This window comes from Orbicella faveolata, unplaced genomic scaffold, assembly GCF_042242905.1.
Source record: "Orbicella faveolata isolate gen_17 unplaced genomic scaffold, um_ofav_v1 contig_14, whole genome shotgun sequence".
In the NCBI taxonomy this organism is placed as follows: Eukaryota; Metazoa; Cnidaria; class Anthozoa; order Scleractinia; family Merulinidae; genus Orbicella; species Orbicella faveolata.
This window is the reverse complement of record NW_028301541.1, coordinates 6,337,074-6,362,410: the sequence shown is the minus strand read 5'-3', so window position 1 is coordinate 6,362,410 and position 25,337 is coordinate 6,337,074. Positions and strand designations below refer to the sequence as shown.

General features: G+C 45.2%; 1 protein-coding gene across 7 annotated transcripts; it reads left to right on the top strand.

Moving 5' to 3' along the window:
* Positions 1-1,105: 1,105 nt before the first annotated feature.
* LOC110068429 (uncharacterized) lies at positions 1,106-25,337 on the top strand. 7 transcript variants are annotated; one of them, XM_089286389.1, is made up of 5 exons: positions 1,106-1,862; positions 3,685-8,098; positions 8,339-10,018; positions 10,259-18,352; positions 18,593-25,337. In XM_089286389.1, exons 2-5 carry the CDS (start codon positions 3,791-3,793, stop codon positions 24,023-24,025), a joined length of 19,515 nt encoding a protein of 6,504 aa, XP_089142515.1. In that variant the 5' UTR covers positions 1,106-1,862; positions 3,685-3,790; the 3' UTR covers positions 24,026-25,337. The 7 variants fall into 7 exon arrangements, with proteins under 7 accessions (XP_089142515.1, XP_089142518.1, XP_089142519.1 ...); XM_089286392.1 differs by having other exon boundaries at positions 8,339-11,698; positions 12,419-18,352; XM_089286393.1 differs by having other exon boundaries at positions 8,339-14,578; positions 15,299-18,352.

Below are 25,337 nucleotides of genomic sequence, written 5' to 3'. Positions count from 1 at the left end.
GAATAAATTGGCATTAAAGAGCTTTTAAAACTAGTGGCAACGGAATAACTTGTTCTGTGATAAATTTGTGTTTTCCTATTGGGCCATACTCTTCTCTCCCTTAAGCTACCTCCTTAAAGATACCTCAGCTTCCGAAAACGTCAAGGTTGTCTCTCTGAGTCAAATATCAAGGAATGTTTCATTACAAAAATCTCCTTGTGGTCTACGTGGTTAATTCTTCTTTATTCAGGAGCAGAAATCATTGGAATAAAAAGCTCTTGAAAAACTTGAACTTCGGTTTTCACTTTTGACAAGAGCATACGAAATAACGATGCTATGATAAATGTGTTTACTCAATTAATTATATCTTCAATTTTAAGCAACCGCACGACTTGAATTCTACTAATTTTAAGATATATTTTCTGTCGGCAGAACTTTGATTCCCAGCCAGATATCTAACGAAGAGATGTGCAATACAAAAACCCGCTGGTGGTCGGTAAGGTTAATTATATCCTCGTCAAAATAAGATATTACTGGAATTAAAAAGTTCTTAAAATGTTTACTGATATTTTTCGATAAGTACGCATGAAATAACTTGTGCTCGCGCTTCAGTCAGGCTGCGCATCACTGGTAAATAACAAAAAACATTTGCACGTTTATGGTGATATCAGCATCATACGTGCATGATAATTAATATCATAACAAGTACTGCAGATATAGGGAGCCGTTGGATGACTGCATTTAGTAACGTTCAGTGGTTCTTTTGTTCAGCAGAATGGAACACATCTGATATGTTGATTTGGGGGTGCAATCGAAGACTTTAAGATCAGTTTAACCATGTTTCTTGCTCTCTTGTAAACTATTAACGCTTGCAATGGCCAATATATACCAATGATAACATCCGTCTATGAAAAATGGATGGAGGACGTTGTCGGGGATGTTGCAGACGACAAATATCACGATTCCTTAATTCGATTCATTTTTCCATCTCTTTTACGACACAACTTGTATTCTATTAAAAGAATATCCTAAATAGATGGCTTAGCAATGGGCCAACCCAAGTATTTCCCTTTTTCCTATGAGATGTTACAATATTAATTAATGGTCTAAAATAAAGATATGATGTGAACCTATATACTCGCACAATATTTGCCCAGACTAATTTCACCCAAACAGCAAGTTGCTCGGCACATAATTGCTCATTTATACAACCAGAAGAGCCATTAATATAGTCACATGTGTCCTTACTGTTGCCAAGAACATATCGTGTATCAAATGTATTCGGTTCTCATCACTAAGGAAATTTAAGAATTTAAATATCTGTAAAATTTAGCACCGCCAAACAAAGCGTGGGAAACTAGCAAAATGTTATGCCCCAGAGAATTCGTCATTATCTAAAACAAAGGCAGCGATTATTCCGTTTTGCTAACAGTCACTTCAAATTGGTCAAGGAGAATTGGAACTTTGATCGCGGAAAGTAATTCAAAACATTACAAACACAATCAGTGAATACTGAACGTACTTTTGTTTAAACTTCAATTGAGGGTCACCATTAGTTGTTGGTGCAGTTTGTGTGTTGTAAATTGAACATCGAACTATAAAACAAGGCTGGAATTGTTTTGGCACAGCTGATTTCAAGTAGAATACAGAAACTTCTAGTTAAGTCAAAAATATTTATCACCGTCACACTCGAATAATCTTTTTAACATTTCGCCCTCCTGTATAAATCGTTTGGAATAGTGGTGCTCAAGTTTTGTGCCTGACTTGGCCAGTGAAGGAGTTACAAGCCTTTCGGATCTGCACACGTCTCTTACTTCATTCTCACCATCTGCCGATACAGTCTACAAGTGTTATCATTTTCAAGTCTTCCCAGAGGAACTAAGGTAATTTTTTGCAGTTGTATTGAATCACAATCGACGTCACATTGTATGTTAGTAACTTTACACTTGTCAGTATTAAATGGCTTGGAGGAAAGCGGTACGTGCAGCCCAATCTTAATGGCGACCCACCGTAGGTTGACACCACCGTAAGCAAAGTCTTGGCTGCACAAAAATACCAATTTTCGTTACTTCGAGTAAAAACAGGTCAACGGAGACAATCCTAAAGATTTTGCATGACGGAATATCCATGGCATCGCGACAACCACAGCACTTCTAACAATGCTCTGAAAAAGTACTTATCACGTTTCAAATACCATCAGTGCTCTACGAAAAAAGACACACGTAGAGGTTATGCACGCAATCTACGTTTTCTAGTTTTTATTCAAAAGACCTTTGCCTTTTCACGCGTGGTTAACTCAATTACAAAATGTCTAGCATATGACTCAGTGATATTTATGCGATAGCCATAGAAAAAGGCAGCCCTAATTTGCTAAGCTAATGGCTCCATGCAACAATATTTACCTTTGTCCAATCTTAGAACCTCTTTTGGTTTGTTGCTGGAACTTTCCAGTACAGAACCCCATCTTGAGACCTTTCCAAGAACGGTTATTTAAATAAATTTTACCTCTTAACAATGATATTAAATACTTGTATAAATACAATTAAAAGGCTGATGGAAAGCACATCATTTTGTCTTGTCGGAAACCACACCGATGTAAGTTTTAAACTCTTTACGTTTTCTATGCAAATTATGTTTGTGCATGCTTCGATAACTTATCGACTTTTAAAACTCAACCTGACCTCAGGTAACTGTATGAAAACATCTAGAAAAGTTATTGAAAATATACTGATGATCTTTAAACAATCTCGTTCGTTCTTTGCAAGTCGAGACCAAGATTACCTCCTACAGATCCGATTCGATCAAAGTACAGAAAACAATAGGACGTCTGAAGGAATGACAGGCAATTATAATAACAACCTTGACAACAAGTGCTGCGTTAGTGTGCTGAGCAACTGATAGTAGAATAACATCTCTATAATTAGCCTAAAAAGGAATGCCGTTCCCATCCACGGGACAATTCCTCGTACTTCATGACTGCCGCATCGACGGTCCTTAGTGTTGAAGAAGACGCTTTACGGTAATCTTAATAGCAATTTACTTGCGTAAGTTGCTGTAGAAAGCCTAAGATTTGATATTCATTTATTCAACTAAACTCAGACTCCAGATATCATGACAAGTGCTAAAAGTCTTCGGCTATGTAGTGAACACACTTTAACTCACGTTTGCAACAGCAAGGCATTCTGTAAGGACTTTCACCTCAGTAATTTAACGCTGTTTTCGTCCAAGCCATAAGTTTTAGCCTTATGATTTTAAAAAAGATCATTGTCATTGAGAACTCACAGTCTTAATAACGACGACTAAATAATTTCATCACTATTTGCTAAGAAAGAGCAACTTATCCTTGCTCAATGTAATTGCAATAACCTGCAGAGCTTCAGTTTCCCTTAGGTTCTGTTCATGAATTTTTTGTCTTGATTCTCTAAAAGTTCTCTCGGAAACAGTCTTCTGTTCGACGAGTAAACCACGATCCTCTTAAGCAAATGGCCAATATTTTGCAGCTTGAACCTCGAGCACCTCAGTATTGTTCCCTCAGTGGTATTAATTAGTCATACTTATAACGCGAAAGGCTACCGAGATTAGTCAGATTTTTAAAACGAATTTTCACGTTTTCAATTAGCACTGAATTGTCCTCTCGAACCCCTCCTTCAAAAGTACACGCAAGAAACACATACTCATATTGAAATTGCTTTGTCTTTCCCATAGCACACTGTGATTATGTGATACAGCACAAGCTTCAAAGTCATTCACAGGCGCCGCTGTGATTTCTAAGACGATAAAGGCGCTTGGTTAGACTCCAGACAGCAACAGAATGTCACAAGTAGTCACGAAAAGAGTTGTGTTGTATTCTAGCGATTCAAGTGAGCATCCATACGTAATAAGCAACAACAACGAAGATGAATTATTGAAAACAGAAACACTCTCTTCGGATACGAATAAGGCAATAGAACTTGATGTTGGCTCGAATCAAGGGAGCGAAATTGTCTTAAACGTTCAAAGCGATGAAGAACCTATGGCTTCCAAGACGTTTGTAAAAACAGAAACCTCCAGAAAAGTCATTCACACGTATGTAACAGACACAGGTGAGCCGCAAGAGTTCACCATCCAAACAGCCCCTGTTGTTACAACTTCACTTAACATTGAGAAACACGGCAAACAAGTTCAAAATGATGACACAAACATAAAGCAAATATTTGAGACAGAACTTCGTAGCCACCCCAGAGAGCCTAACGAACAAACCTGTTCAAAAATTCAAATAGAATCTCCAACGTACATACCAACGAAGACAAACCAACAACACATAATCCCGACGAACCAGCAGGCAAACGAGACGAATTCCCAATCTACAAACTCGTCAAAAACTTCAAACCCAAGGACATCAATCAAATCCTGTTACACGTACCGAGTTAAAGATGGCGTCGCAATACTGGAAAATGTTACCAAATATCAATCTCGAAAACAAACTAAGAAAGAAAGGTCTCATCCGCAAAAAACAACTACGTATACGGATTACCAACAAATAGATGGAAACGAAGACAGCCACTCTGTACTTACAAAAACCCAAACATTAGCAAAAACAACCTCCCTAGTTAAAGAAATAAAACAAGACGGGCAAAGCAGTCAGGAAAAGGAAACGTACACTTGGTCGACAGAAGAACACCAAATAAATTCCAACAACAAAGAAAACGACCACACCTCACAAGGAGAAATACAATTTCTTCCAATAAAAAACACACAAAACCAAGACCTGCGAATAACTAAATCTCAAAGACAACGTCAGAAAAATTCACAAGGTATCACTCCCAAATGGCTAAAACATACCTCTACCTATGAGCTTCCTCATCACGAAGATGCAAAGCCACTGAACAGAATCGATGTATCGTCCCCTGGCAGACTTGTCATTCCGGACTTTAATCAGCACAGTTCCACCATAGAGGTCAAAGAACTGACCCCACCTCCAACAAAAGTGGAGAAACGCAAAACTGAAGAGTGGATAACACAGGTAGCTACTCAGGAAGAAGTCAGATCACAACCGCCACTTCAGGCTAACAGGCTGTCAGCAGACAAAGTGCAATTTCTTCACAGCCAAGACACACAGCCGGTTAAAAAGCTCGATGCTTCCTCTCCTGGCAGACTTGTCATTCCGGACTTTAATCAGCACAGTTCCACCATAGAGGTCAAAGAACTGACCCCAGCTCCAACAAAAGTAGACAAACGCAAAACCGAAGGCTGGATAACACAGGTAGCTACTCAGGAAGAAGTCAGATCAGAACCCCCACTTCAGGCTAACAGGCTGTCAGCAGACAAAGTGCAATTTCTTCACAGCCAAGACACACAGCCGGTTAAAAAGCTCGATGCTTCCTCTCCTGGCAGACTTGTCATTCCGGACTTTAATCAGCACAGTTCCACCATAGAGGTCAAAGAACTGACCCCACCTCCAACAAAAGTGGAGAAACGCAAAACGGAGGAGTGGATAACACAGGTAGCTACTCAGGAAGAAGTCAGATCAGAACCGCCACTTCAGGCTAACAGGCTGTCAGCAGACAAAGTGCAATTTCTTCACAGCCAAGACACACAGCCGGTTAAAAAGCTCGATGCTTACTCTCCTGGCAGACTTGTCATTCCGGACTTTAATCAGCACAGTTCTACCATAGAGGTCAAAGAACTGACCCCAGCTCCAACAAAAGTGGAGAAACGCAAAACCGAAGAGTGGATAACACAGGTAGCTACTCAGGAAGAAGTCAGATCAGAACCGCCACTTCACGCTAACAGGCTGTCAGCAGACAAAGTGCAATTTCTTCACAGCCAAGACACACAGCCGGTTAAAAAGCTCGATGCTTCCTCTCCTGGCAGACTTGTCATTCCGGACTTTAATCAGCACAGTTCAACCATAGAGGTCAAAGAACTGACCCCAGCTCCAACAAAAGTGGAGAAACGCAAAACTGAAGAGTGGATAACACAGGTAGCTACTCAGGAAGAAGTCAGATCAGAACCGCCACTTCAGGCTACCAGGCTGTCAGCAGACAAAGTGCAATTTCTTCACAGCCAAGACACACAGCCGGTTAAAAAGCTCGATGCTTCCTCTCCTGGCAGACTTGTCATTCCGGACTTTAATCAGCACAGTTCCACCATAGAGGTCAAAGAACTGACCCCACCTCCAACAAAAGTGGAGAAACGCAAAACGGAAGAGTGGATAACACAGGTAGCTACTCAGGAAGAAGTCAGATCAGAACCGCCACTTCAGGCTAACAGGCTGTCAGCAGACAAAGTGCAATTTCTTCACAGCCAAGACACACAGCCGGTTAAAAAGCTCGATGCTTCCTCTCCTGGCAGACTTGTCATTCCGGACTTTAATCAGCACAGTTCCACCATAGAGGTCAAAGAACTGACCCCAGCTCCAACGAAAGTGGAGAAACGCAAAACTGAAGAGTGGATAACACAGGTAGCTACTCAGGAAGAAGTCAGATCAGAACCCCCACTTCAGGCTAACAGGCTGTCAGCAGACAAAGTGCAATTTCTTCACAGCCAAGACACACAGCCGGTTAAAAAGCTCGATGCTTCCTCTCCTGGCAGACTTGTCATTCCGGACTTTAATCAGCACAGTTCTACCATAGAGGTCAAAGAACTGACCCCAGCTCCAACAAAAGTGGAGAAACGCAAAACCGAAGAGTGGATAACACAGGTAGCTACTCAGGAAGAAGTCAGATCAGAACCGCCACTTCACGCTAACAGGCTGTCAGCAGACAAAGTGCAATTTCTTCACAGCCAAGACACACAGCCGGTTAAAAAGCTCGATGCTTCCTCTCCTGGCAGACTTGTCATTCCGGACTTTAATCAGCACAGTTCAACCATAGAGGTCAAAGAACTGACCCCAGCTCCAACAAAAGTGGAGAAACGCAAAACTGAAGAGTGGATAACACAGGTAGCTACTCAGGAAGAAGTCAGATCAGAACCGCCACTTCAGGCTACCAGGCTGTCAGCAGACAAAGTGCAATTTCTTCACAGCCAAGACACACAGCCGGTTAAAAAGCTCGATGCTTCCTCTCCTGGCAGACTTGTCATTCCGGACTTTAATCAGCACAGTTCCACCATAGAGGTCAAAGAACTGACCCCAGCTCCAAGAAAAGTGGAGAAACGCAAAACGGATGAGTGGATAACACAGGTAGCTACTCAGGAAGAAGTCAGATCAGAACCGCCACTTCACGCTAACAGGCTGTCAGCAGACAAAGTGCAATTTCTTCACAGCCAAGACACACTGCCGGTCAAACAGCTCGATGCTTCCTCTCCTGGCAGACTTGTCATTCCGGACTTTAATCAGCACAGTTCCACCATAGAGGTCAAAGAACTGACCCCACCTCCAACAAAAGTGGAGAAACGCAAAACTGAAGAGTGGATAACACAGGTAGCTACTCAGGAAGAAGTCAGATCACAACCGCCACTTCAGGCTAACAGGCTGTCAGCAGACAAAGTGCAATTTCTTCACAGCCAAGACACACAGCCGGTTAAAAAGCTCGATGCTTCCTCTCCTGGCAGACTTGTCATTCCGGACTTTAATCAGCACAGTTCCACCATAGATGTCAAAGAACTGACCCCAGCTCCAACAAAAGTAGAGAAACGCAAAACGGAAGAGTGGATAACACAGGTAGCTACTCAGGAAGAAGTCAGATCACAACCGCCACTTCAGGCTAACAGGCTGTCAGCAGACAAAGTGCAATTTCTTCACAGCCAAGACACACAGCCGGTTAAAAAGCTCGATGCTTCCTCTCCTGGCAGACTTGTCATTCCGGACTTTAATCAGCACAGTTCAACCATAGAGGTCAAAGGACTGACCCCAGCTCCAGCAAAAGTGGAGAAACGCAAAACTGAGTGGATAACACAGGTAGCTACTCAGGAAGAAGTCAGATCACAACCGCCACTTCAGGCTAACAGGCTGTCAGCAGACAAAGTGCAATTTCTTCACAGCCAAGACACACAGCCGGTTAAAAAGCTCGATGCTTCCTCTCCTGGCAGACTTGTCATTCCGGACTTTAATCAGCACAGTTCTACCATAGAGGTCAAAGAACAGACCCCAGCTCCAACAAAAGTGGAGAAACGCAAAACCGAAGAGTGGATAACACAGGTAGCTACTCAGGAAGAACTCAGATCAGAACTGCCACTTCAGGTTACCAGGCTGTCAGCAGACAAAGTGCAATTTCTTCACAGCCAAGACACACAGCCGGTTAAAAAGCTCGATGCTTCCTCTCCTGGCAGACTTGTCATTCCGGACTTTAATCAGCACAGTTCAACCATAGAGGTCAAAGAACTGACCCCAGCTCCAACAAAAGTAGAGAAACGCAAAACGGAAGAGTGGATAACACAGGTAGCTACTCAGGAAGAAGTCAGATCACAACCGCCACTTCAGGCTAACAGGCTGTCAGCAGACAAAGTGCAATTTCTTCACAGCCAAGACACACAGCCGGTTAAAAAGCTCGATGCTTCCTCTCCTGGCAGACTTGTCATTCCGGACTTTAATCAGCACAGTTCCACCATAGAGGTCAAAGAACTGACCCCAGCTCCAACAAAAGTGGAGAAACGCAAAACGGAAGAGTGGATAACACAGGTAGCTACTCAGGAAGAAGTCAGATCAGAACCGCCACTTGAGGCTAACAGGCTGTCAGCAGACAAAGTGCAATTTCTTCACAGCCAAGACACACAGCCGGTTAAAAAGCTCGATGCTTCCTCTCCTGGCAGACTTGTCATTCCGGACTTTAATCAGCACAGTTCCACCATAGATGTCAAAGAACTGACCCCAGCTCCAACAAAAGTAGAGAAACGCAAAACGGAAGAGTGGATAACACAGGTAGCTACTCAGGAAGAAGTCAGATCACAACCGCCACTTCAGGCTAACAGGCTTTCAGCAGACAAAGTGCAATTTCTTCACAGCCAAGACACACAGCCGGTTAAAAAGCTCGATGCTTCCTCTCCTGGCAGACTTGTCATTCCGGACTTTAATCAGCACAGTTCCACCATAGAGGTCAAAGAATTGACCCCAGCTGCAACAAAAGTGGAGAAACGCAAAACTGAAGAGTGGATAACACAGATAGCTACTCAGGAAGAAGTCAGATCAGAACCGCCACTTCAGGCTAACAGGCTGTCAGCAGACAAAGTGCAATTTCTTCACAGCCAAGACACACTGCCGGTCAAACAGCTCGATGCTTCCTCTCCTGGCAGACTTGTCATTCCGGACTTTAATCAGCACAGTTCCACCATAGAGGTCAAAGAACTGACCCCAGCTCCAACAAAAGTGGAGAAACGCAAAACTGAAGAGTGGATAACAGAGGTAGCTACTCAGGAAGAAGTCACATCAGAACCGCCACTTCAGGCTAACAGGCTGTCAGCAGACAAAGTGCAATTTCTTCACAGCCAAGACACACAGCCGGTTAAAAAGCTCGATGCTTCCTCTCCTGGCAGACTTGTCATTCCGGACTTTAATCAGCACAGTTCCACCATAGATGTCAAAGAACTGACCCCAGCTCCAACAAAAGTAGAGAAACGCAAAACGGAAGAGTGGATAACACAGGTAGCTACTCAGGAAGAAGTCAGATCACAACCGCCACTTCAGGCTAACAGGCTGTCAGCAGACAAAGTGCAATTTCTTCACAGCCAAGACACACAGCCGGTTAAAAAGCTCGATGCTTCCTCTCCTGGCAGACTTGTCATTCCGGACTTTAATCAGCACAGTTCTACCATAGAAGTCAAAGGACTGACCCCAGCTCCAACAAAAGTGGAGAAACGCAAAACTGAAGAGTGGATAACACAGGTAGCTACTCAGGAAGAAGTCAGATCAGAACCGCCACTTCAGGCTAACAGGCTGTCAGCAGACAAAGTGCAATTTCTTCACAGCCAAGACACACAGCCGGTTAAAAAGCTCGATGCTTGCTCTCCTGGCAGACTTGTCATTCCGGACTTTAATCAGCACAGTTCTACCATAGAGGTCAAAGAACTGACCCCAGCTCCAACAAAAGTGGAGAAACGCAAAACCGAAGAGTGGATAACACAGGTAGCTACTCAGGAAGAAGTCAGATCAGAACCGCCACTTCACGCTAACAGGCTGTCAGCAGACAAAGTGCAATTTCTTCACAGCCAAGACACACAGCCGGTTAAAAAGCTCGATGCTTCCTCTCCTGGCAGACTTGTCATTCCGGACTTTAATCAGCACAGTTCAACCATAGAGGTCAAAGAACTGACCCCAGCTCCAACAAAAGTGGAGAAACGCAAAACGGAAGAGTGGATAACACAGGTAGCTACTCAGGAAGAAGTCAGATCACAACCGCCACTTCAGGCTAACAGGCTGTCAGCAGACAAAGTGCAATTTCTTCACAGCCAAGACACACAGCCGGTTAAAAAGCTCGATGCTTCCTCTCCTGGCAGACTTGTCATTCCGGACTTTAATCAGCACAGTTCCTCCATAGAGGTCAAAGAACTGACCCCAGCTCCAACAAAAGTAGAGAAACGCAAAACGGAAGAGTGGATTACACAGGTAGCTACTCAGGAAGAAGTCAGATCACAACCGCCACTTCAGGCTAACAGGCTTTCAGCAGACAAAGTGCAATTTCTTCACAGCCAAGACACACAGCCGGTTAAAAAGCTCGATGCTTCCTCTGCTGGCAGACTTGTCATTCCGGACTTTAATCAGCACAGTTCCACCATAGAGGTCAAAGAACTGACCCCAGCTCCAACAAAAGTGGAGAAACGCAAAACCGAAGAGTGGATAACACAGGTAGCTACTCAGGAAGAAGTCAGATCAGAACCGCCACTTCACGCTAACAGGCTGTCAGCAGACAAAGTGCAATTTCTTCACAGCCAAGACACACAGCCGGTTAAAAAGCTCGATGCTTCCTCTCCTGGCAGACTTGTCATTCCGGACTTTAATCAGCACAGTTCCTCCATAGAGGTCAAAGAACTGACCCCAGCTCCAACAAAAGTAGAGAAACGCAAAACGGAAGAGTGGATAACACAGGTAGCTACTCAGGAAGAAGTCAGATCAGAACCGCCACTTCAGGCTAACAGGCTTTCAGCAGACAAAGTGCAATTTCTTCACAGCCAAGACACACAGCCGGTTAAAAAGCTCGATGCTTCCTCTCCTGGCAGACTTGTCATTCCGGACTTTAATCAGCACAGTTCCACCATAGGGGTCAAAGAATTGACCCCAGCTGCAACAAAAGTGGAGAAACGCAAAACTGAAGAGTGGATAACACAGGTAGCTACTCAGGAAGAAGTCAGATCAGAACCGCCACTTCAGGCTAACAGGCTGTCAGCAGACAAAGTGCAATTTCTTCACAGCCAAGACACACAACCGGTTAAAAACCTCGATGCTTCCTCTCCTGGCAGACTTGTCATTCCGGACTTTAATCAGCACAGTTCCACCATAGAGGTCAAAGAACTGACCCCAGCTCCAACAAAAGTGGAGAAACGCAAAACGGAAGAGTGGATAACAGAGGTAGCTACTCAGGAAGAAGTCAGATCAGAACCGCCACTTCAGGCTAACAGGCTGTCAGCAGACAAAGTGCAATTTCTTCACAGCCAAGACACACAGCCGGTTAAAAAGCTCGATGCTTCCTCTCCTGGCAGACTTGTCATTCCGGACTTTAATCAGCACAGTTCCACCATAGAGGTCAAAGAACTGACCCCAGCTCCAACAAAAGTGGAGAAACGCAAAACCGAAGAGTGGATAACACAGGTAGCTACTCAGGAAGAAGTCAGATCAGAACCGCCACTTCACGCTAACAGGCTGTCAGCAGACAAAGTGCAATTTCTTCACAGCCAAGACACACAGCCGGTTAAAAAGCTCGATGCTTCCTCTCCTGGCAGACTTGTCATTCCGGACTTTAATCAGCACAGTTCCACCATAGATGTCAAAGAACTGACCCCAGCTCCAACAAAAGTGGAGAAACGCAAAACGGAAGAGTGGATAACACAGGTAGCTACTCAGGAAGAAGTCAGATCAGAACCGCCACTTCAGGCTAACAGGCTGTCAGCAGACAAAGTGCAATTTCTTCACAGCCAAGACACACAGCCGGTTAAAAAGCTCGATGCTTCCTCTCCTGGCAGACTTGTCATTCCGGACTTTAATCAGCACAGTTCCACCATAGAGGTCAAAGAACTTACACCAGCTGCAACAAAAGTGGAGAAACGCAAAACTGAAGAGTGGATAACACAGGTAGCTACTCAGGAAGAAGTCAGATCAGAACCCCCACTTCAGGCTAACAGGCTGTCAGCAGACAAAGTGCAATTTCTTCACAGCCAAGACACACTGCCGGTCAAACAGCTCGATGCTTCCTCTCCTGGCAGACTTGTCATTCCGGACTTTAATCAGCACAGTTCCACCATAGATGTCAAAGAACTGACCCCAGCTCCAAGAAAAGTGGAGAAACGCAAAACTGAAGAGTGGATAACACAGGTAGCTACTCAGGAAGAAGTCAGATCACAACCGCCACTTCAGGCTAACAGGCTGTCAGCAGACAAAGTGCAATTTCTTCACAGCCAAGACACACTGCCGGTGAAACAGCTCGATGCTTTCTCTCCTGGCAGACTTGTCATTCCGGACTTTAATCAGCACAGTTCCACCATAGAGGTCAAAGAACTGACCCCAGCTCCAACAAAAGTGGAGAAACGCAAAACTGAAGAGTGGATAACACAGGTAGCTACTCAGGAAGAAGTCAGATCAGAACCGCCACTTCAGGCTAACAGGCTGTCAGCAGACAAAGTGCAATTTCTTCACAGCCAAGACACACAGCCGGTTAAAAAGCTCGATGCTTCCTCTCCTGGCAGACTTGTCATTCCGGACTTTAATCAGCACAGTTCCACCATAGAAGTCAAAGAACTGACCCCAGCTCCAACAAAAGTGGAGAAACGCAAAACGGAAGAGTGGATAACACAGGTAGCTACTCATGAAGAAGTCAGATCACAACCGCCACTTCAGGCTAACAGGCTGTCAGCAGACAAAGTGCAATTTCTTCACAGCCAAGACACACAGCCGGTTAAAAAGCTCGATGCTTCCTCTCCTGGCAGACTTGTCATTCCGGACTTTAATCAGCACAGTTCCACCATAGAGGTCAAAGAACTGACCCCAGCTCCAGCAAAAGTGGAGAAACGCAAAACTGAAGAGTGGATAACACAGGTAGCTACTCAGGAAGAAGTCAGATCAGAACCGCCACTTCAGGCTAACAGGCTGTCAGCAGACAAAGTGCAATTTCTTCACAGCCAAGACACACTGCCGGTCAAACAGCTCGATGCTTTCTCTCCTGGCAGACTTGTCATTCCGGACTTTAATCAGCACAGTTCCACCATAGGGGTCAAAGAACTGACCCCAGCTCCAACAAAAGTGGAGAAACGCAAAACTGAAGAGTGGATAACACAGGTAGCTACTCAGGAAGAAGTCAGATCAGAACCGCCACTTCAGGCTAACAGGCTGTCAGCAGACAAAGTGCAATTTCTTCACAGCCAAGACACACAGCCGGTTAAAAAGCTCGATGCTTCCTCTCCTGGCAGACTTGTCATTCCGGACTTTAATCAGCACAGTTCTACCATAGAAGTCAAAGGACTGACCCCAGCTCCAACAAAAGTGGAGAAACGCAAAACTGAAGAGTGGATAACACAGGTAGCTACTCAGGAAGAAGTCAGATCAGAACCGCCACTTCAGGCTAACAGGCTGTCAGCAGACAAAGTGCAATTTCTTCACAGCCAAGACACACAGCCGGTTAAAAAGCTCGATGCTTGCTCTCCTGGCAGACTTGTCATTCCGGACTTTAATCAGCACAGTTCTACCATAGAGGTCAAAGAACTGACCCCAGCTCCAACAAAAGTGGAGAAACGCAAAACCGAAGAGTGGATAACACAGGTAGCTACTCAGGAAGAAGTCAGATCAGAACCGCCACTTCAGGCTAACAGGCTTTCAGCAGACAAAGTGCAATTTCTTCACAGCCAAGACACACAGCCGGTTAAAAAGCTCGATGCTTCCTCTCCTGGCAGACTTGTCATTCCGGACTTTAATCAGCACAGTTCCACCATAGGGGTCAAAGAATTGACCCCAGCTGCAACAAAAGTGGAGAAACGCAAAACTGAAGAGTGGATAACACAGGTAGCTACTCAGGAAGAAGTCAGATCAGAACCGCCACTTCAGGCTAACAGGCTGTCAGCAGACAAAGTGCAATTTCTTCACAGCCAAGACACACAACCGGTTAAAAACCTCGATGCTTCCTCTCCTGGCAGACTTGTCATTCCGGACTTTAATCAGCACAGTTCCACCATAGAGGTCAAAGAACTGACCCCAGCTCCAACAAAAGTGGAGAAACGCAAAACGGAAGAGTGGATAACAGAGGTAGCTACTCAGGAAGAAGTCAGATCAGAACCGCCACTTCAGGCTAACAGGCTGTCAGCAGACAAAGTGCAATTTCTTCACAGCCAAGACACACAGCCGGTTAAAAAGCTCGATGCTTCCTCTCCTGGCAGACTTGTCATTCCGGACTTTAATCAGCACAGTTCCACCATAGAGGTCAAAGAACTGACCCCAGCTCCAACAAAAGTGGAGAAACGCAAAACCGAAGAGTGGATAACACAGGTAGCTACTCAGGAAGAAGTCAGATCAGAACCGCCACTTCACGCTAACAGGCTGTCAGCAGACAAAGTGCAATTTCTTCACAGCCAAGACACACAGCCGGTTAAAAAGCTCGATGCTTCCTCTCCTGGCAGACTTGTCATTCCGGACTTTAATCAGCACAGTTCCACCATAGATGTCAAAGAACTGACCCCAGCTCCAACAAAAGTGGAGAAACGCAAAACGGAAGAGTGGATAACACAGGTAGCTACTCAGGAAGAAGTCAGATCAGAACCGCCACTTCAGGCTAACAGGCTGTCAGCAGACAAAGTGCAATTTCTTCACAGCCAAGACACACAGCCGGTTAAAAAGCTCGATGCTTCCTCTCCTGGCAGACTTGTCATTCCGGACTTTAATCAGCACAGTTCCACCATAGAGGTCAAAGAACTTACACCAGCTGCAACAAAAGTGGAGAAACGCAAAACTGAAGAGTGGATAACACAGGTAGCTACTCAGGAAGAAGTCAGATCAGAACCCCCACTTCAGGCTAACAGGCTGTCAGCAGACAAAGTGCAATTTCTTCACAGCCAAGACACACTGCCGGTCAAACAGCTCGATGCTTCCTCTCCTGGCAGACTTGTCATTCCGGACTTTAATCAGCACAGTTCCACCATAGATGTCAAAGAACTGACCCCAGCTCCAAGAAAAGTGGAGAAACGCAAAACTGAAGAGTGGATAACACAGGTAGCTACTCAGGAAGAAGTCAGATCACAACCGCCACTTCAGGCTAACAGGCTGTCAGCAGACAAAGTGCAATTTCTTCACAGCCAAGACACACTGCCGGTGAAACAGCTCGATGCTTTCTCTCCTGGCAGACTTGTCATTCCGGACTTTAATCAGCACAGTTCCACCATAGAGGTCAAAGAACTGACCCCAGCTCCAACAAAAGTGGAGAAACGCAAAACTGAAGAGTGGATAACACAGGTAGCTACTCAGGAAGAAGTCAGATCAGAACCGCCACTTCAGGCTAACAGGCTGTCAGCAGACAAAGTGCAATTTCTTCACAGCCAAGACACACAGCCGGTTAAAAAGCTCGATGCTTCCTCTCCTGGCAGACTTGTCATTCCGGACTTTAATCAGCACAGTTCCACCATAGAAGTCAAAGAACTGACCCCAGCTCCAACAAAAGTGGAGAAACGCAAAACGGAAGAGTGGATAACACAGGTAGCTACTCATGAAGAAGTCAGATCACAACCGCCACTTCAGGCTAACAGGCTGTCAGCAGACAAAGTGCAATTTCTTCACAGCCAAGACACACAGCCGGTTAAAAAGCTCGATGCTTCCTCTCCTGGCAGACTTGTCATTCCGGACTTTAATCAGCACAGTTCCACCATAGAGGTCAAAGAACTGACCCCAGCTCCAGCAAAAGTGGAGAAACGCAAAACTGAAGAGTGGATAACACAGGTAGCTACTCAGGAAGAAGTCAGATCAGAACCGCCACTTCAGGCTAACAGGCTGTCAGCAGACAAAGTGCAATTTCTTCACAGCCAAGACACACTGCCGGTCAAACAGCTCGATGCTTTCTCTCCTGGCAGACTTGTCATTCCGGACTTTAATCAGCACAGTTCCACCATAGGGGTCAAAGAACTGACCCCAGCTCCAACAAAAGTGGAGAAACGCAAAACTGAAGAGTGGATAACACAGGTAGCTACTCAGGAAGAAGTCAGATCAGAACCGCCACTTCAGGCTAACAGGCTGTCAGCAGACAAAGTGCAATTTCTTCACAGCCAAGACACACAGCCGGTTAAAAAGCTCGATGCTTCCTCTCCTGGCAGACTTGTCATTCCGGACTTTAATCAGCACAGTTCCACCATAGAAGTCAAAGGACTGACCCCAGCTCCAACAAAAGTGGAGAAACGCAAAACTGAAGAGTGGATAACACAGGTAGCTACTCAGGAAGAAGTCAGATCAGAACCGCCACTTCAGGCTAACAGGCTGTCAGCAGACAAAGTGCAATTTCTTCACAGCCAAGACACACAGCCGGTTAAAAAGCTCGATGCTTGCTCTCCTGGCAGACTTGTCATTCCGGACTTTAATCAGCACAGTTCTACCATAGAGGTCAAAGAACTGACCCCAGCTCCAACAAAAGTGGAGAAACGCAAAACCGAAGAGTGGATAACACAGGTAGCTACTCAGGAAGAAGTCAGATCAGAACCGCCACTTCAGGCTAACAGGCTGTCAGCAGACAAAGTGCAATTTCTTCACAGCCAAGACACACAGCCGGTTAAAAAGCTCGATGCTTCCTCTCCTGGCAGACTTGTCATTCCGGACTTTAATCAGCACAGTTCAACCATAGAGGTCAAAGAACTGACCCCAGCTCCAACAAAAGTGGAGAAACGCAAAACGGAAGAGTGGATAACACAGGTAGCTACTCAGGAAGAAGTCAGATCACAACCGCCACTTCAGGCTAACAGGCTGTCAGCAGACAAAGTGCAATTTCTTCACAGCCAAGACACACAGCCGGTTAAAAAGCTCGATGCTTCCTCTCCTGGCAGACTTGTCATTCCGGACTTTAATCAGCACAGTTCCTCCATAGAGGTCAAAGAACTGACCCCAGCTCCAACAAAAGTAGAGAAACGCAAAACGGAAGAGTGGATTACACAGGTAGCTACTCAGGAAGAAGTCAGATCACAACCGCCACTTCAGGCTAACAGGCTTTCAGCAGACAAAGTGCAATTTCTTCACAGCCAAGACACACAGCCGGTTAAAAAGCTCGATGCTTCCTCTCCTGGCAGACTTGTCATTCCGGACTTTAATCAGCACAGTTCCACCATAGAGGTCAAAGAACTGACCCCAGCTCCAACAAAAGTGGAGAAACGCAAAACCGAAGAGTGGATAACACAGGTAGCTACTCAGGAAGAAGTCAGATCAGAACCGCCACTTCACGCTAACAGGCTGTCAGCAGACAAAGTGCAATTTCTTCACAGCCAAGACACACAGCCGGTTAAAAAGCTCGATGCTTCCTCTCCTGGCAGACTTGTCATTCCGGACTTTAATCAGCACAGTTCCTCCATAGAGGTCAAAGAACTGACCCCAGCTCCAACAAAAGTAGAGAAACGCAAAACGGAAGAGTGGATAACACAGGTAGCTACTCAGGAAGAAGTCAGATCAGAACCGCCACTTCAGGCTAACAGGCTTTCAGCAGACAAAGTGCAATTTCTTCACAGCCAAGACACACAGCCGGTTAAAAAGCTCGATGCTTCCTCTCCTGGCAGACTTGTCATTCCGGACTTTAATCAGCACAGTTCCACCATAGGGGTCAAAGAATTGACCCCAGCTGCAACAAAAGTGGAGAAACGCAAAACTGAAGAGTGGATAACACAGGTAGCTACTCAGGAAGAAGTCAGATCAGAACCGCCACTTCAGGCTAACAGGCTGTCAGCAGACAAAGTGCAATTTCTTCACAGCCAAGACACACAACCGGTTAAAAACCTCGATGCTTCCTCTCCTGGCAGACTTGTCATTCCGGACTTTAATCAGCACAGTTCCACCATAGAGGTCAAAGAACTGACCCCAGCTCCAACAAAAGTGGAGAAACGCAAAACGGAAGAGTGGATAACAGAGGTAGCTACTCAGGAAGAAGTCAGATCAGAACCGCCACTTCAGGCTAACAGGCTGTCAGCAGACAAAGTGCAATTTCTTCACAGCCAAGACACACAGCCGGTTAAAAAGCTCGATGCTTCCTCTCCTGGCAGACTTGTCATTCCGGACTTTAATCAGCACAGTTCCACCATAGAGGTCAAAAAACTGACCCCAGCTCCAACAAAAGTGGAGAAACGCAAAACCGAAGAGTGGATAACACAGGTAGCTACTCAGGAAGAAGTCAGATCAGAACCGCCACTTCACGCTAACAGGCTGTCAGCAGACAAAGTGCAATTTCTTCACAGCCAAGACACACAGCCGGTTAAAAAGCTCGATGCTTCCTCTCCTGGCAGACTTGTCATTCCGGACTTTAATCAGCACAGTTCCTCCATAGAGGTCAAAGAACTGACCCCAGCTCCAACAAAAGTAGAGAAACGCAAAACGGAAGAGTGGATAACACAGGTAGCTACTCAGGAAGAAGTCAGATCACAACCGCCACTTCAGGCTAACAGGCTGTCAGCAGACAAAGTGCAATTTCTTCACAGCCAAGACACACAGCCGGTTAAAAAGCTCGATGCTTCCTCTCCTGGCAGACTTGTCATTCCGGACTTTAATCAGCACAGTTCCACCATAGAGGTCAAAGAATTGACCCCAGCTGCAACAAAAGTGGAGAAACCCAAAACTGAAGAGTGGATAACACAGGTAGCTACTCAGGAAGAAGTCAGATCACAACCGCCACTTCAGGCTAACAGGCTGTCAGCAGACAAAGTGCAATTTCTTCACAGCCAAGACACACTGCCGGTGAAACAGCTCGATGCTTGCTCTCCTGGCAGACTTGTCATTCCGGACTTTAATCAGCACAGTTCCACCATAGAGGTCAAAGAACTGACCCCAGCTCCAACAAAAGTGGAGAAACGCAAAACTGAAGAGTGGATAACACAGGTAGCTACTCAGGAAGAAGTCAGATCAGAACCGCCACTTCAGGCTAACAGGCTGTCAGCAGACAAAGTGCAATTTCTTCACAGCCAAGACACACAGCCGGTTAAAAAGCTCGATGCTTCCTCTCCTGGCAGACTTGTCATTCCGGACTTTAATCAGCACAGTTCCACCATAGATGTCAAAGAACTGACCCCAGCTCCAACAAAAGTGGAGAAACGCAAAACGGAAGAGTGGATAACACAGGTAGCTACTCAGGAAGAAGTCAGATCAGAACCGCCACTTCAGGCTAACAGGCTGTCAGCAGACAAAGTGCAATTTCTTCACAGCCAAGACACACAGCCGGTTAAAAAGCTCGATGCTTCCTCTCCTGGCAGACTTGTCATTCCGGACTTTAATCAGCACAGTTCCACCATAGAGGTCAAAGAACTTACACCAGCTGCAACAAAAGTGGAGAAACGCAAAACTGAAGAGTGGATAACACAGGTAGCTACTCAGGAAGAAGTCAGATCAGAACCGCCACTTCAGGCTAACAGGCTGTCAGCAGACAAAGTGCAATTTCTTCACAGCCAAGACACACTGCCGGTCAAACAGCTCGATGCTTCCTCTCCTGGCAGACTTGTCATTCCGGACTTTAATCAGCACAGTTCCACCATAGATGTCAAAGAACTGACCCCAGCTCCAAGAAAAGTGGAGAAACGCAAAACTGAAGAGTGGATAACACAGGTAGCTACTCAGGAAGAAGTCAGATCACAACCGCCACTTCAGGCTAACAGGCTGTCAGCAGACAAAGTGCAATTTCTTCACAGCCAAGACACACTGCCGGTGAAACAGCTCGATGCTTTCTCTCCTGGCAGACTTGTCATTCCGGACTTTAATCAGCACAGTTCCACCATAGAGGCCAAAGAACTGACCCCAGCTCCAACAAAAGTGGAGAAACGCAAAACTGAAGAGTGGATAACACAGGTAGCTACTCAGGAAGAAGTCAGATCAGAACCGCCACTTCAGGCTAACAGGCTGTCAGCAGACAAAGTGCAATTTCTTCACAGCCAAGACACACAGCCGGTTAAAAAGCTCGATGCTTCCTCTCCTGGCAGACTTGTCATTCCGGACTTTAATCAGCACAGTTCCACCATAGAGGTCAAAGAACTGACCCCAGCTCCAACAAAAGTGGAGAAACGCAAAACGGAAGAGTGGATAACACAGGTAGCTACTCAGGAAGAAGTCAGATCACAACCGCCACTTCAGGCTAACAGGCTGTCAGCAGACAAAGTGCAATTTCTTCACAGCCAAGACACACAGCCGGTTAAAAAGCTCGATGCTTCCTCTCCTGGCAGACTTGTCATTCCGGACTTTAATCAGCACAGTTCCACCATAGAGGTCAAAGAACTGACCCCAGCTCCAGCAAAAGTGGAGAAACGCAAAACTGAAGAGTGGATAACACAGGTAGCTACTCAGGAAGAAGTCAGATCAGAACCGCCACTTCAGGCTAACAGGCTGTCAGCAGACAAAGTGCAATTTCTTCACAGCCAAGACACACTGCCGGTCAAACAGCTCGATGCTGTCTCTCCTGGCAGACTTGTCATTCCGGACTTTAATCAGCACAGTTCCACCATAGAGGTCAAAGAACTGACCCCAGCTCCAACAAAAGTGGAGAAACGCAAAACTGAAGAGTGGATAACACAGGTAGCTACTCAGGAAGAAGTCAGATCAGAACCGCCACTTCAGGCTAACAGGCTGTCAGCAGACAAAGTGCAATTTCTTCACAGCCAAGACACACAGCCGGTTAAAAAGCTCGATGCTTCCTCTCCTGGCAGACTTGTCATTCCGGACTTTAATCAGCACAGTTCCACCATAGATGTCAAAGAACTGACCCCAGCTCCAACAAAAGTGGAGAAACGCAAAACGGAAGAGTGGATAACACAGGTAGCTACTCAGGAAGAAGTCAGATCAGAACCGCCACTTCAGGCTAACAGGCTTTCAGCAGACAAAGTGCAATTTCTTCACAGCCAAGACACACAGCCGGTTAAAAAGCTCGATGCTTCCTCTCCTGGCAGACTTGTCATTCCGGACTTTAATCAGCACAGTTCCACCATAGGGGTCAAAGAACTGACCCCAGCTCCAGCAAAAGTGGAGAAACGCAAAACTGAAGAGTGGATAACACAGGTAGCTACTCAGGAAGAAGTCAGATCAGGACCGCCACTTCAGGCTAACAGGCTGTCAGCAGACAAAGTGCAATTTCTTCACAGCCAAGACACACAGCCGGTTAAAAAGCTCGATGTTTCCTCTCCTGGCAGACTTGTCATTCCGGACTTTAATCAGCACTGTTCCACTATAGAGGTCAAAGAACTGACCCCAGCTTCAACAAAAGTGGAGAAACGCAAAACTGAAGAGTGGATAACACAGGTAGCTACTCAGGAAGAAGTCAGATCAGAACCGCCACTTCAGGCTAACAGGCTGTCAGCAGACAAAGTGCAATTTCTTCACAGCCAAGACACACAGCCGGTTAAAAAGCTCGATGCTTCCTCTCCTGGCAGACTTGTCATTCCGGACTTTAATCAGCACAGTTCCACCATAGAAGTCAAAGAACAGACCCCAGCTCCAACAAAAGTAGAGAGACGCAAAACTGAAGAGTGGATAAGACAGGTAGCTACTCAGGAAGAAGTCAGATCAGAACCGCCACTTCAGGCTAACAGGCTTTCAGCAGACAAAGTGCAATTTCTTCACAGCCAAGACACACAGCCGGTTAAAAAGCTCGATGCTTCCTCTCCTGGCAGACTTGTCATTCCGGACTTTAATCAGCACAGTTCCACCATAGAGGTCAAAGAACTGACCCCAGCTCCAACAAAAGTGGAGAAACGCAAAACTGAAGAGTGGATAACACAGGTAGCTACTCAGGAAGAAGTCAGATCACAACCGCCACTTCAGGCTAACAGGCTGTCAGCAGACAAAGTGCAATTTCTTCACAGCCAAGACACACAGCCGGTTAAAAAGCTCGATGCTTCCTCTCCTGGCAGACTTGTCATTCCGGACTTTAATCAGCACAGTTCCACCATAGAGGTCAAAGAACTGACCCCAGCTCCAACAAAAGTGGAGAAACGCAAAACTGAAGAGTGGACAACACAGGTAGCTACTCAGGAAGAAGTCAGATCAGAACCGCCACTTCAGGCTAACAGGCTGTCAGCAGACAAAGTGCAATTTCTTCACAGCCAAGACACACAGCCGGTTAAAAAGCTCGATGCTTCCTCTCCTGGCAGACTTGTCATTCCGGACTTTAATCAGCACAGTTCCACCATAGAGGTCAAAGAACTGACCCCAGCTCCAACAAAAGTGGAGAAACGCAAAACTGAAGAGTGGACAACACAGGTAGCTACTCAGGAAGAAGTCAGATCAGAACCGCCACTTCAGGCTAACAGGCTGTCAGCAGACAAAGTGCAATTTCTTCACAGCCAAGACACACAGCCGGTTAAAAAGCTCGATGGTTTTACTCCAGGCAATCTTGTCATCTGTAATTATAATGAACCTTATTCTGAGGTAGTGGATGTAGAACCTGTCTTAAATGGGGGACGAAGGACCGCTGATCTTTGGAATATTCATTCTTTGTCATACGAAGAACAGCGGAATTCAACAATGCCAGTAGGAAGCAAGAAATTGTCAAGAGATAGTGTTGAATCGGTCGCTACACATGAAGAGTCTTTGAACACTCGGAATGGACGAGTGCCTGGGAAACTGGTGGTTCACGATTTTAATGAGAAGAATTCTTTGGCTTGCGAAAATAATGTAACTGAAAGTATACCGCTTCGTAAAGGCACGAGGGGGAATGTCGATGTATGGATAACCCAGTCTAATAAATATGGAGAGGAAAGATCAGAATTGCGAAATTCGATAGGAAAGCTTTCAGGGGATAAAGTGAAATTTCTTCACACACGAGATGTGCAGCCAGCTGTCACGATAGATAGTTCTTTGCAACATGGCAATCGAGTCACTCCCGATAATAGTCACCATCACCAAAATGTTTCTTTTGAAGTACTGAGAATTGTTTCCTCTGGAAAGGAACAGAAACCTAAGTCGACCACGACAAGAACACAAGTACTCCGATTAGAAGAACCAGCTGCAAGAGAAAGTCGGTCTGCTGATAGAGTAGATTTCAGTCTCTCCCAAAGTGGACAGGGCGCTGAGAGGTACGAGAGTGTTTCCCTTGGCAAGATTGTCATTCCAGATTCGAAGCAGCACAGTTTTTCTGTGAATATACAACAATATTCTCCTGGTTTAGAGACAGAGAAACGGAATTCCCAACAATGGATGACGCAAACTGGAACACACGGAGAACCACCATCGAAACTGACCCATGGGTCTAGTGGCAAGGTACAGGCTTATTCCACATACACAGAGGCAGCTACAGCACTGGATGGCTCAACCCCTGGAGGAGTGGTAATTGTCGATGTTCATCACAGTCAGGACAGATCTTCCTCACAAGTACAAGAAGTGATCCCTCCTCCAACAGTGAAGGAAAATAATACTGAACAGTGGACAACCCAGATCATAACACACGAAGGATTCCAATCGGAAGGACCCGGAACAATTCAGTTTCTTGACAATCACAAAGGGCATCCAATCACCACATCTGACAGTGTCTCGTCTGCTAATGTAACCGTTGCTCCTGGCTTTCAGCACAGTTTTTCTATACAAAGGCAAGATGGAAAACACATCGATGAAGAGTTGATCCAAAGACAGACCACGACAAGGTTGCGAGCGGACGAAGTACAGTTTGTAAACTCAAGGGAAGGGCAGCAGGTGATAACGTTAGATGGCTCTTCCGACGGTACTGTTGTCATTCCTATACAAATAGAGCATGTTTTGTCGCCTGCAAACGTCCAGATACGTAATAGTTAGGACCCTGATAAGTCTCAACATATACAAAGACAACTAAGAAGACCACCAAGTTTCATCGCATTGCCAAGCCAAGATGTTCAATGCAGAACAGTGAATAATCAGTTACAACGCTACATTTATACGCTCGAGCAGCAAGAAGTTGTTTAGCACGGATTTCACACGCTGCTTATCAGAGAAAAAATATTAAGCTGTGAATGAAGTATTAATTTGCAATTTTTTTTAAAATCAATTGATCACTGGAACTGAAATAGGAAATAATTCGAATTTTTGTGCAAGTTAGCAAGAAGAAGCAGAAATACGTCATGTATGAAACTAATATTTAGGTAAAAATTGGCGGCAACAGCACGTTTGTACATTCCCAGATCAGTAAGGATCATAAATGAAGCCTTCACTATTGATCTGAGTTCCATAGCTGCTCCTAAAGCACTTTGAAGTTTTAGACAGTGCGTTACTTAATAAGTTTATCAAAAGCTTGAATTCTGCCGTGGTTTTGAATGTTCTAATGTTTTGGCATCAGAGTTAGAATCTCTAATCCCAGTGTAGCTATTGCACTTTCAGTCTTAGAAGCCTAAAATGGCATTGTCGAGATGTAAATAGAAATATATGTATTTAAGAACTTAGAAGCGTTTTAGCTTCAAAGATAAAATCATAGCAAAGACTGCTTTGGCAGACAAGATGTCAGCATATCACATTTTGTTGGCGATCAAAATTTTCTCTTAAAGCTAAAAATATTTCAAGAAAGTAACAGTAGTTCGAAAAACCGTTTGTCTTCTTTCCGGTCTAAATACCTCTCTTTTATATCAAGTCTCCTTCAGAAGTTGTTTGAGCCGTAACACAACACTTCTCTAACTCAGCATTGCGTGAGGCCAAAGACACTTGGGTCAGATCAGAACATTAACTGCAAATCTTACTTTGATAATTGATATAATAGTAAAGCATTCGTGGACAATCGATACTTTTGTCCTGGCCTTGAGGGAAGATTTCCCCTTTCCACCATTTAAATGGGTGACCTTGATATTCTGCGCGTATTCTGACTACAAGTTTCTACACTTATCAGTCTTATTATGAAAGAGGGTTGAAAGGTCACTAGCCCCAGTGGTCTATTAGTAACACTTGATCGTTACTGGAACCTACCGAATGATGATGTGAGCGCAACGAGTTTTGTTATGCAGCTTGTAGCTATACAAACACAAGTTGAAGACGAAGTGCCTTTCCAGACCGCCGGTTAGGAGAGATCTTGTCACGCTTCTAGCTCGAAATGCACTACGGGATAAAAAGGTGCGAGTGGAAAATTAAAACTAATCAGATACAA

Excerpts from the sequence above, each read along its gene's own strand:
- LOC110068429 (XM_089286387.1), top strand. The coding sequence starts at position 3,791 with ATGTCACAAGTAGTCACGAAAAGAGTTGTGTTGTATTCTAGCGATTCA. Across the intron at positions 8,099-8,338 it reads CCGAAGAGTGGATAACACAG|GTAGCTACTCAGGAAGAAGT; the intron begins GTAGCTACTCAG and ends TGGATAACACAG. Across the intron at positions 18,353-18,592 it reads AGCACAGTTCCACCATAGAG|GTCAAAGAACTGACCCCAGC; the intron begins GTCAAAAAACTG and ends TCCTCCATAGAG.